General features: G+C 35.5%; 1 protein-coding gene across 1 annotated transcript in view; it reads left to right on the top strand.

Moving 5' to 3' along the window:
* The window catches only part of LOC122797191 (unconventional myosin-Id-like), a 2023191-nt gene that overhangs the window by 339285 nt on the left and 1669848 nt on the right, over window positions 1–14058 (top strand). Inside the window, exon 4 of the mRNA XM_044066013.1 lies at window positions 776–941. Within this exon, the coding sequence (XP_043921948.1) occupies window positions 776–941 (166 nt within the window). The remainder of the gene's footprint in view (window positions 1–775; window positions 942–14058) is intronic.

Below are 14058 nucleotides of genomic sequence, written 5' to 3' on the forward strand. Positions count from 1 at the left end.
TATGACTGTGTTAAAAAAAAAATGAAAAGAACAGTACAGTTCCATATCCTTATGTATAAATGATAACGGCAATTTTAGGCTCAGAAATAATTGTAAATCACAATAGACTGGGAAATAATGCATCTACATTCATTGCACACAATTCAATTAAAGCTTTTTTTTCCAGGGGAGGCAAGTTTGCCTGCACTCCCTAAGGGGGGGGGGGCAGGCCCCTTAACCCCTCAACATATATGTAGTGACTCCACAGTCATATATAAGTGGGAGAAACTCTCAAAAATGGCACATGGTGGTCTCCCACAAATAGTGATATCATTGTCACTTAGAAGTCTAGGTACAAGGATAAGGAAAACCAATGACTTGTGATTGGACAGTAAGTATCCCTATCACTAATTATTGAAGAAGTACAGGACAATTGTTCCCAACGTCTTTATAGTAGAAGTGCATGTAAAATGTACAGTTCCTGAAATTTAAATATGCTTTCATATTATTCTGTCTAATAACTATTTATGTATTTACACACGCAGACACACACACACACACACACACACACACACACACACACACACACACACACACACACACACACACACGCACACGTGCAATTGCGCAAACACATTTGCACACACATAATTGCCTCTAGCAAGCCAGAAGAATATAATTAGAAAGGCAGGAAATCACTGTGATTTGGTCAAGTTGTATTCAGAAAGCAATTTAGAGAGCATATTTATTTAGTTAATTATTTTGTATATTTTATTTATTTCACTTCTCTTTCTAGAGTGAAGAACATCCTGCTCAAGTCTAACTGTGTTTTGGAGGCTTTTGGCAATGCTAAGACAAACAGGAATGATAACTCCAGTCGCTTTGGGAAGTACATGGACATCAATTTTGACTTTAAAGGTGATCCTACAGGAGGCCATATCAACAATTATCTTCTTGAGAAGGTACGATGCTTTTGATTTATATATTTCTTGGGGTAGGTTATATGTAAATGGCAAAAATAGTAAAAAAAATAACTAGTGGATGACTTAAGGTTCCCCATTATCTAATGAAATATGTTGGCAACAAAAACATAAGTACTAAAACCATCCATCCATCCACAACCCCTTTTCCCATTTTTTGCACATGGGGTTGGAGTGGCACTTCAACAGTGACAATAATCTAGAGCTAAGGTTTACACCACCAGGAGGCTAGCACTGACTCGGTAATTCTCCCACAACACACACTCGCACGCACACTTATACCTATGGCCAATTTAGAGTGTCCAGTCCACCTACTACATGTCTTTGGAATGTGAGAGGAAGCTGGAGCACCCAGTGGAAACCCACACAAACACATGCAGGACATGCATGCTCCACACAGAAGGCACCCCAGATGAGGATCGAACCAGGAAACCTCTTACTGTGAGGCAACAACACTATCCGCTGCACCACTGTGCAGCCCTATAAGTATAATTAAAGCAACAGACATGCTATAGTTGGTATAAGGAACTATCTAGAAAGCAAATACCTTTAATGGCTGTTCTTACAAAAGTTGATTGAATAAAGGATGTGGAATATGTTACTCTATAGCTATTCAGGTGCAAGGTGGATGAGTTTTAAACTCATCTAGTTAAACTTCCTAATGCTGACCTGCCTAGCTGCTGTCCTGTGCAGAATATCACTGCCAATGCAGTTTGTACTTGCGCACTGACAGTGATTCCATTTGTGTGGACTTCCCACTTTTCAGCAGTTGTGTGATCATGGAATTGCAATACATAAGCATGGTCTGGTGGATATAAGACAGATTCCTCATTAAAAAAAAATCATTCTTTATTGTGGTTTTTCCGACTTAAAGCTTTGACTGGTGTGTTTTGTTTATCTGAAGCTTTAGGAAATTTAATTTCAGTTAAACATATTGGAAGTACTGCAATTATGGGTAGATTTATGTAAAGATTCAAGAATTGTTTGACTTATTAGTAGGATTGGTTAAAACTGAGGTAGGAGGAGTGAACGTTTACAGAAAATCTAACTACTGAATTATGTCAAGTAGGTGTGAAAGTTTAAAATTAGAGAAACGTTAACTAATGAGTTACATCAAGCAGTCAGTAATGATAAATGGGTGTCGGAATTTGAGGACTGATTAAAAAATAGGAATAATGGAAATGATGTGTATACATATTCTGTTTAAAAGAAAAGCTTTTCCAAAAATGAAATTCAGGATAGTTTACTGCAGTGATTATAGTAACTGCACACATTAAGGAAACTATAAGTGTTAAATGAACTGCACAGGTAGAGGAATGGATGCAAATCATCTGAAAAAGAGGCGGTAACCATTGTTTTGTGAGAAAGTTTGAAAATGAGTGGAAAAATTAGAAAACATGGTTAATGTTTGACAATATAGTTTGTGGTCTGTATGGGAAGAAAACAGAATGATAATCATTTGCTTTTTTCTGTAGAAATGGAATATATCATTACGTACATGAGGATTTAGGCCAAACTATTTAGAGATGAATTGTATCAGTATTTTTGAAGAATGTAAGCAAGGAATACTTCTCTTAAGAGGGTCTGTTATTAGTAGATGATAAGTGGTAAGACATATTTTATATTCTTTGATGTGGGAAATATTAGGAGCCCCTGGGAGAAAAATAAATTAAGGTCTAATAAGCAGCCTTCAAGGTAGCTTTATATATTTTATTTTAGATTCTGATAACCAGGTGGTCGAGGTGAGTTAAGGCCCATATTCTTAGGAGGTATGGAAGAATTTTCTGGTAAAGTGGCCTAATTAGAGACACAGTAAGTGATGGAATGAAACTTGGGATTTTAGAATGAAACTGCTTAGCAGCTTGTAATTTTAATTTTCTGCAGTAAAGTGTGATTTAATTATATAGTGCTTCTTTAGGAAGAGTGTGATGCTTGATTTGGAAGGCAGGAATCTTTGGAAAAAAATGTAACTTATGAATCAGGCTCTGGTACTGAGTAAGATGATGAATACAACTTGAAATCATAAGAAAGAGAGAGAGAATCACTTTAACTGGCATTCTGTAGTGGTGCTCAGATATATACTAAGCCAGGAGGCATTAAGAATTTCATGAAACAAAGGGATAAGGCCTGGTCTACTTGAAAACAGAACCAGAAAAATAACCTTCTGCAGCAAAATTACCTCAGATTGAAAAAGCAAATTAGAACACTGACCAAGTCCACTAAGGTACTGTACTTATGTAACAAACAAATGGCAACTAATAGTAATCCTAAACAATTTTAGAAGGAAACAAAGCAATTTATCGGATAATCCACCCAGTCAACTAACTCTTAAAACTGTCGAATTCACAATTCTAGCATTAATCCCGCTGAAGAGTATTAATCATTCCTCAGATCTTCCATCCAAGACATTATCAATTCATTCTCTCACGGAAATCACAACATCCATCATCCAGTAATAATCTTCATTCACAAATTTACTCTTTTTCTGAATATGCTGAAATATTCCACTTCAGTATGATCTCTGCAAAAGAAACCATCAATATTCTAAAACAAACTTGAAAACACTCCATCAGAATTCTCTCTTTTACACCTTACTTTCCTCGAGAGAGGAGCAGGTAAAGTTGCCATACCACTTATCGACATCTACAGTCTATCTTTTACGAATGGAATTTTTCTGCCACATTTAAAACATCCCATCATCATCCCTCCTCCTAAAGTTCCCTCCCTCAAGATCCTTAACAACTTTCTACCCTCTCCCCTCTTTGCCCTTATTCCAAAATATTTGAGAAATCCTTTGCAAACACCTGCTTAAAAACATTAATAGTTTTGGCCTCCTGTTTGACAAACAGCATGGTTTCAGGAAAGCCTTCTGTACCACTATACTACTGCCTTCTGCAATAAGTTCCATGTCTAGTAATATCAAAGGCAGACTCATTAAAACTGAAATCTGCAGACATAACTAGGACATTTGAAGCTGTGTGTCATGACTTGCTTCTCTGCAGACTGGAAAGGTTTAACTTTGGCAAAAATATAATCACTTGTTTGACAACTTTCCACACGACACACTGAGGACTGGATTCCCTCGTGATTCAGTTTTAGGGCCCCTACTATTTTCTTTATTCATTAATGACTTAGCAGAAGACTTGTCCATGTTAAACAACATACTATGCACAGGTTATATTCTCCTTCTTCATGCAAATAAATGCTTAGCAAGGATGCAAATTCAGCTCCAACAATCCTTCTCTAATCGAGGCCACTGGATTTTAGCTAACAAGCTTCTGACTAACTAGAATAAAATTAATGCTTAACTAAGTAATGTTCTCCAGGGAACCACCACACTGACAATATTCCCCTAAGAGCTGATCCGTTTTTTTTAGGATTTAGGAACCTATGTGGGCAGTGACCTAACTTATAACCAACATGTTTGTTGTAAGAAAGTCCTTCTATATTGCACAGTTTATAAAGAAAGGGATTGTATCCAGATCTAGGGGTGTCATTGCCTCCCTTTACTCAGCCCTGGTTAGGCTTATCATTGAATATAATGCCACCTTTGGCATGTAGCTGTCCAGACACATACAACTGGGATGCCCACAGAAATTCCTTACTAAAAGGATACAAGGCCTAAACAACTTGTCCTACTTGGACTGACTCAAAGTCCTGTCGCTATACTCAGTATCATACAGATTGCTAAGCTGTGGCCTGTGTCTGGCATACAAGGCATCCTCCAACCTATTACTGATGGATTTACTGCACATTAACAAGTTAAATGGCATCAGAAATACTCAGTCTAGAGATCTAAACCTCTACTGCAATATCATCAGAATGGTTTGGAGAAATTGAAGAGTTTGACTCATTGAATAGTTTATAATTTTATATTATTTGTGTATTTTGGTTATGTATGTTTTAAAAAATGAGGACGCTGAATGTTTTTTTCCGAGGGCGGATGGTATTTTAAATGTATTTTAAATGAGTATATGCATTCAAAATTTTTTTCTCAGAAAAGTAATGTGGTCACTTTAAGAGTTTAACATTGCTTGGTCATGTGACTTTTACCCTTGATGATGTGATTTTGTATTTGGTATTTAAGTGTATCTGATATGGTTGTTCTGTTTGTCTGAAGAAGTTGAGTTATTAAACTTGACGAAAGCGCTAACATACAAAAAAACAGTTTGTTTCCGTTTTTTTGCCTCTTATTTTGTTTTATTAAGTGGTTTGTCAGTTTTCTTTGGAGTTTGAGATCAGTCTGGAGGGGTAGGTATATTTTGCAGGGGATACTGCTGCCATGGAACAGACTTCTCATTCACATAAAACAAAGTTTATCCCTGTCCATATTCAAGTGCAACTTAGATCTATGGATGTGAAACAGAAAATTTACCATAGTACTGACTCCTGTTCTACTTATGGACAGAGGCAGCTACTAAATGCTTTATCCCATGCATGGGTACCCTCAAATTATCTGTGGTATGATCCCAGTTATTCTCATTAGTGTTAATATATAATAATTAGTCATGGTATGGGTAAGGCCAATCTATAGCCAAATGGAATAAGTTATTTCTCGCACAAAAAGGGAAACTGGCTAAGTTAAAATGGCCCCAAGAGCAGCTAGCCTAGTCCTTACCTGTGAACCTATAATGTCATGTTATTCACTTCCCCTCACAGATTCCACTAGCTACCAGTTATTTCAGTTGCTGGCAATAAACATATTATCCCCCTTTGTTTCAGGTATACGTATTTACGTTTTACCCTTACTCACTGTCTTACATTCTCTGCTCACACTGACAATATTACAAATAAAGTTCTTTCTCAGCTGAAATTCTGCAACAGAATTTACCACTGCTTTAGCCAAAAATATACTTACTACTGCCTAAAGTGGAATACAGCCTACTCCTTTTGACATTTTTTTCTGATTACAATACCTGAAAACTACAGGTTACAGGAAAAAAAAAGCCTGGCAGATTTGCTGTGCTTGCTGATTCCACACTCACTACTGCCCTCTTGTACAAAAGTTGAATTGGCTCCCTGTTACTGAAAGAGCAACAAAGTTACTTGGCACTCTAGTTCTAGAAGAGGGCTACTGCCTCATTTAAAAATGTTACTTTCCTTTGGAGAGCAGGTGAACTCCCTGTGAAACTCCCAGGATAGGCCTCATTTTAAAGCAGCTCTGGGCAAGCAAGCTTTGTCCAGACCTGGATGTGATTTATGGAATAACTTACTTCTGATATAAATGGTAAAGAATTCCTTGGGAATTTCAAAGAAGCTTGATATAAACACTTCCACAAAGACTCAGCATGCAAGTATTTTAGAGACAACAATTAACTCTATCAAGTGACTTCTGCTCTTAGTCAACCACATATGCTCTGTTCATTTAAAATTAGTTGTTCCCTCTACTATTTCCCCCACTGTTATGTCGCATCACTGAAATGTATGTTTGCTGATATATGGGTTCCCTTCAGAAACTCGAACTACTGAAATCCCGAATATCAGTAGCCCGAGACCAGAAAGGTGAAAGTGTAGAATACCAAAACCCCAGAAGTGCAAAATTCAAAATCCTGAAGTTCGGAGATTTTGAATTAGTGGGTCTGGTGTTGCAGTGTGTGAGTGGATGGTTGGAGATGCAGGTAAGTGTTTGTGTTTTATGGGTTTTGGGTAGGGGCTTTAGTGTGTGTCCGTATTTTGTTAGTGTGATGCATGTGCGCGAGGGGAATGTAGCTTGTATAGTCCTGTTTTTGTGTGTTTGTCTGTGTAGTGCGACCTTGCAGTTAAGTATATTTAAGTAGGGGTGTGTGTGTGTGTGGGGTGCAGGGGGGCTTGCCCCGCTGCTTGTATATCGGGTAGGTGTTTGTGTTTGTGTATGTGTAAGGAGGTATATGTTTGTGTCTGAGTGTGTGGTATGTTTAGTACAGAAGTTGCAATTTTAAATTTTGCGCTTCTGGGGTTTCGACTTATTATGAAGTGAATCCATATATAAATATATATATATATATATATATATATATATACACACACACACACACACACACACACACATATATATATATATATATATATATTTTTTTTTTAGATATATTTATATAAATACATTATCTTTTTACTCTGTTGTATTTCATTGCCTGGGTCATGGTTGAAAGGATATTTGGATCAGGTATATATTATTTCCTCAAAGAGGCATTCCATTGAACACCTCTTCATCGACCCTAAAACCGCGAATTTTCAAAATATTGAACCTCCACATAAGCAATTTCTTTCCTTTGGAAAGAAATTGCTTGCCCTACAAAATGCCGAAAAATAACCACAAACACTAAAACATGGGGGGGGGGGCTTTGCCACCCACACCACCCCAAACTAAATATATCAACTCCGAGATCACACTAGAGCAGGGAAAATGGCAAACTGACGAGGATGGCCAAGCAATTTCTTTCCCAAGGAAAGAAATTGCTTATGTGGACATTCAATGTTTTCAAATTTCAAGGTTTCAAGTTCGATTTAGAGGCATTCGATAGAACGCATCTTCGAGGAAATAATAGGAACCCTTGGGATCTACCCACTTATCTGGTTGTTAAACAGTAAATACATAAGACAGACACACAATGTGGGAGATATACTTAACACGAATTGTATTATTGGTTGTTAATGGAAATTGACAGAGGTAAACATCCAGGTCCTGTGTATTTGGACCTCAGTAAGGCATCTGATCCAATGCTACACAGAAGAACTGCACAGGAACTGAATTGATTGAGCACTGACTATAAGACTGTATGTTGCATAAACTATTTGGTGATGGACAGCAGGCAGAGAACAAGAGAACAATGGGGAATATTATTAGTTCCTGTGAGCACAAAGTTAATAGGCGACTCTTTGTCACTTTGGATTACATTTTATCAGCTATGCTGAAGGAGGATTCTGAAAAAAATGACTTAACTTTAATTTTCTATAGAAGAAACCATGACTATAATGACTTTTTGTATCTTTTTTTATAAAGACTATTGAGGGGTACTGGTATGAGAAGCTAAGAAATTAAAAATACTGATTACTAGAATGATGTCAGTTTGGTAAGGAGAACGTTGAGAAACTGCTTACAGCTTTAAAGTAAGACAAGGCACAAGGATGGGATGGCTTAACTACCAGATGCTTTCACGGATCCTCTGGCAATTGTTTACAAGGACACCTTAAGAAGGAGTGGTAATAGGTGACTAGAAAAGTGCACCAGTAGTCTCCTTGGTTAGCAGACCAGGTTCAATTAGTCTGGTGAGCAGTAGACCTATTGTCTGACTTCTGTTGTGAGGATTACAGAAAGAATTCTGCAAGAAGGATGAGTGAATTTTCTTGGTGTGGTGGTCCTTAGAATACACATTGCCATCAGTTTACAACAATATGTCTAGTGAGACTAATCCATTACAGTTTTGTGGCTTGGTAATTGCTGACATTCGTAAAGAGAACCAGGTAGATATACTGTAATTAGATTTCAGCAAGGGATTTGCCTTTGTGACTCAGTGCAAATTGTTAGAGAAGTTTAAGGGAAGGAGGGAAGGGTATATATTATTGACAGGGATGGAGAAGTGGCTTATGGGAAGAGACAGAGAGTCATGTTTAGGGAGGTTCTCCTCATGGAGACATACATGATTAGTGCAGTACCACATAACTGGTATTAGGACTAGCATTAGTTAATGATTTATGTCCAGCATTACTATAGAAGTAAAATGGAGGTATTATTGTATTTGTAGACGATGCTGAATTGGGTGGTATTGTGGGGGATGTGGAATCTGTCTGAGAAGGGGTTTGGGAAGATTAGTGGACTGGACTGATAGAAGGCAGATAAGGTTTAATAACATAAATATAAGCGGCTGCACCAGGCACACAGTTATCTTTGGGTACAATATGAGTTTTGAAAGGGAGGGTTAATACTCTTGTCACTGAGTTACAAAATGATTTCAGAATTTCTTTTTGAAAATCTCTTTCTTTATGATGTTATTTGACATTAGTTTCTTTGCAACACCATAAAGAAACATAATTCCATGCAGTTTCAAATTCATGTTACTGTAACTTCTGCACTGTTGACTTTTGTGCTATTGTGCTAATCCTTTATAATTTTAATTAGATGACTTTACACTTTCCTGGACATGTATCTATACATTTCTAAGTGCTTAGTACAGCATATCATTATATCATATATACTCCTCCTCATAAATAAACATATACTTTGTCTGGGGTGAAAGATGGCTATTATCCCATTAAACACTTCATTTCTCAAAAACATCTATAAATTATTTCTTGTCCACCCAAAGCTTTGCTACTAGAATGCAGCATTATCATAGATTATTCTGCTAATCCCCTTCTTGTCTTATTACCAATGTGGCACTCCCTAGCAGCTCTTACTCCAAAATACACAATCAACAGACAACCAATTCCCATATCAAACTTTAGTGTTACACATGCCATCTAATGTCTCAAGATCATTTCTCCTTTTTTATAAGTTTTGTCTTTTGTCTTTATCCCACACTATATACAAATCATTATCCAAATCCCATGACCTTCTGTTATCAAATGATCTATTTAAACTTATAGCAACAACATACTGTTTTCTTTTTCTTTTCCTCTCAGTTCCACGTGCTACATCCTTTTTAACACCTAACATCTAAGTCCTACATTCCATTACACTCTATGCAGTTATAGAAGTTTCATAAGTTTGATTACAGAGTTCTGGCCTGAGGGATAAGGAGTAACACTGACTGCATAAACATAGTATTGCACACACTAGTATTAACCCAAGAGTCCGGGTTATTCTCAAAATGAACACAGATTCAGAATGGCAAGTACATAATGGTAAACTGTTCCAGACAAAGGAATACATCGCGAAATAAACTGCCTTCTTAACTTAGTCTTGAATTTATCAATACAGTATGTCAAAATGTTGTGCCTGTGGCTTTTGGTGCAATTATAAATCTCTAAAATGTAATGCCACTGTTAATACTTTGGTAATATAGGCCTTGTGTGCCAATATTAAAATTCCCAGAAGATACTAGTGATGTAAAGATTCAAGATCTAACTATTTTTATGTTTCCTCATGTGGTAATTCTACCACTGATTTTATCTTCTTGGTGACCTTCCTTTGAAAAGATGATGATTTAGTTGGACAAATATAGACGTACCCAAGGAGTTGTTGTATTCTAATAATGGCCATGTATAAGATCCAAACAGATTAGTTGGTCATACAGACTGCTTCCTTTATGGAAATATTTCTTAATAACAAACTAATTTGCCTCATAGCTTTATTAGTTATAGTGTATACATTGTTGAAAAATCAAAACGTTAGTAGTTAGAGTGATGATCCTCAAGCCTTTATAGTCTGATACTCTACCTAGTACTATGTGTTTCTGTTTAACTGACTTTTTGATTGAAAGTTTACCAGAAACATTACTTTGCACTTGTCTGCACCAAAAGTGATACATATTTTGGATGCCTGGATAAAATTGTCTGAAGGATAATTATTTATTACATCATAGCCCTCACTACTAGATATAGCCAATCTGATTTTGCAGTTATCTGCATATTTCACCAGCATGATTTATTTTTTTGCAATGTTACAAAAGACCAGGTTGGACAACATGTGGTCCAACTCTGAGCCTTGTTAAATACCAAAATAAACTAGCATGGGTTCAGCTGTATAACCCTGGATAGCAACAGGTTTACTTCATCCTGTTCACCAGTTCCATCTCCAGCATATTAAATGTGACTTACACACGTCTGACTAGTACTTTACATATTGTACCATGGTGCAAAGAGTCAAAAGCTTTTGCTCAGTCAAAAAAAAACAAAAAAAACATTCTACATCTAAACCCTAACTCCATAGCTAGATTAACCTTATCATACATTTCTGACATATTAATGAATGTTGAGCAACCCTTTATAAAGCTGTACTTCTTTATCTATATTTCTTCAATTCTCCTTATTTCATTCTTCATAATTTATAATAAACAACATTCAAAATACTTGCAAGAATAGGCATGAGGCTAATTGGTCTAATAAGTGCTAATGTTATTAACTTTACTTTTTTTGTAAATAGGTGTAAGGTCAGGTGTTTTCCATTAGACAGGTATAGTCCTCATACTCAGCAGATTATTAAATAGAAAAAATAACAGGGGACATAATTAAGCCTTAAGATTAGGTGACATAATTGCCAGACTTATGTCAGGGCCCATAGAAGTACTTTTTTCAGTATTTTTAAAAGTGTTGTTAACACATTCCTGAGTTATAGATAGACTCGTGTCTCCCTGAACTGGCAACTGAATAAGTTGTATCACCCTATTTACATTTCTACCCTTCTCAAAATTTGTAAAGTAATCAATGAATGCATTAGCTATTAACTTAGCATTAGTCAGTTTGATTTCCTCTTTTAATGGTTAGACCTGGATTTCTAGCTTTCTCATATGAATCAATATAAATATAATACTCTTTTTTTTCTGATCTAGCACATCTTTTTTTTTCCAAAATGTTCTTTCTCCTGTGAAATTTTAAGTTTAAAATCCTTTGTAATTTTGTTTAGTTTTGATTTGGTTCTCTGTTTACTACAGAGGCAAGAAGTAATTTCCTTTTTCTTATATAGTTTTAATAGTTTAGACTCCATCACTTAGGAAGTCTGTCTTGATTGTTTGGATTATTATTTGTCTGCTGTAGACTCTGCATCTTCATATAAGTTTTCTAAACTTACATAACCATAATCTATCTTTGTATTATTACCTAAAGAAGTTTATTTGGCTAGCTTTATGCCATCCTCTATTGGGGTATAATTAATCTAACCATAATTATATCTTTTCCGAAAATGATGCAGTGCTTAAGCTCTTTTAATTAGAATGTAATAGCATTATAAGATGAATTTCTCAAGTGTTCACAGACCTTAATACTGTAAACTAAGTTGTTAAGATTGAGTGCTACTAAGTCTAACAAATTATCTCCTCTTGTATTTGTATTTATTAACTGTATTAAACCATGAATAGTAATAATGTCAATAAATTCTTGTATAAAGGACAAATCAGTACAGAGGTCTTTCTGGTCGATAACTAGATAATTAAAGTCTATCATTTAAAATGTTCAAGTATTGTATCCAGATGTTGTTGAGACTCATGATGTTTAATTGAGTCTATACTTGGGCTATGATAGCATGCAGATAAGCAAGCGCAATGTCTTATTTCCAAATATCCACAGCAAAGAATTCTATGTGATTATTACTAGAATCTAAATTAGAGTGAATGGATTCTTGAGCAAGGGTCAGCTCTGTTCTGTTCTTGTACATGTCCATATTTTACTGAACTTGGAAAACTAATGCCAACAGAATAACAAGGTATAGTGTTCTTGTTCTGAAATAAATTTTAGTTCAATTATGCTTTTGCCGATACTGCAGATATTTCAAAAATAATATCTTAAGACTAATTAGGTTCATTATTTTAGACCTTGTGTCTTTCTGGGTCCCTGAAAAAGGAACCGGAGTGTCTGACATTTTCCCAGTTTTGTGACCAACACCATAACTTAAATGTTATCTGTCTCTGGGAAAACATTCTTTGGACAATTACACTATACACAGTTGACAAAAATATATGTTAAAAGTATGAGTTAGTAAATAAATAATTGTTCCACCTCACATATGTAATGAGTTTGCTAATGCAATCCGAATCTTATTTATTTCCATAATTTCTAAGGCAGAAAATACAGAACTTTTCACGTGAGGCAACTCAGAATTGTACTTTTCCTTGTAAAAGTATCCCCAGCATGCTGAGAATATCAGTTATCTTTAAACCTGGCAGAAAAGAAACAGTCATCTGTTTCATGATGAACATCACTTAATTTTCTGAGTATTTCAGTATGGAATCATTCAGTACTAATGTTTCTTTTCTAGATTTGGCATCAATATTTTTAGTGCCTCTTATAAAATATATATATATATATATTTATATATATATATATATATATATATATATATATATATATATATCACAATTTGGTGTTATAAATGTAAGTATTTTTACTAGCACCGATCTACTAGCATGCCCCTGCTTTGACAAAAACATTATATTGTCCACCTATCAGTCTGACTAGCAAGGGACAAATAGGCTTATTAATATTCTTTTATGCTATAATTTTTCTTAAACATCCAATATGGCTATCCCGTCTAGTCAGTAAAGCACATTACGTATCATTCATATAGACCTTGTCTGCCTCACACCTTCCACACTATCTTTACAACTCAAAACTAACTCACTATAGATGTTAAACAACCATCAGATCAGTCTATCTTTCCATTTAAACTTATATCTTCCTAGACAGAGCTTCAAAATATTCATGTCAGCTAATATTCATTCCATGTTCTCCACTGAACATATTATGCCCATTTTTGATCCCTCACCTTTGGGACCGCTGATGTAACTCACTATGATTATCTGTTAATAATGTCACTTTATTATTCATTTTAACCTACAGATGCTACAACATAGCTAATGCAAATGTACTTTTATTGAGCATTCTTCTTATTATTTATCATTTATATCTAATCATAAATAATTGGTATATTTTTACTCCATAGCTGGTCTCATTTTCAAGACGCTCTTAATCATCTAAGTCAAGCCTTAAGGAATCATCTATGATTAACATAAAGCTTATAAGATTTGAATAAAATTAATACAAATTTCACAGTCTTATAGCAAATAGAAATGTAATAACATGACACATGACACCTGCACTATAAGGAAGTTGGTTTCTGAGTGAAAGAGGAGAGAATAGAGAGGGGATATTTAGCAATACATTCTATTATAGAGACCCTCCCAACTCCAGGTCATATTATAAAAGAGGGTAATCAGTTTATAACCAATATAAAGCAATTAGCAGAGAGGTACAAAATAAAACAGGTTTACTTTCATTTCCTGAATGAGGAAACCTGTTAGCCAGGAAGACTAAGTAACTACATATACAGTGTACTCTACTGGTCAAGAACAAGGACAGTGGCCAGTTTAGTAAGTGGTACTTAGAGAGCAAGGTCAGCTCTGTCAGTAGGGGAGTTAAAAACTAATTTACAGCACAAGCAGGCAGCTACTTAACTAGATGAATTTAATAC

This window comes from Protopterus annectens, chromosome 3.part0, assembly GCF_019279795.1.
Source record: "Protopterus annectens isolate FY-2018-M chromosome 3.part0, PAN1.0, whole genome shotgun sequence".
Taxonomy (NCBI): Eukaryota; Metazoa; Chordata; order Ceratodontiformes; family Protopteridae; genus Protopterus; species Protopterus annectens.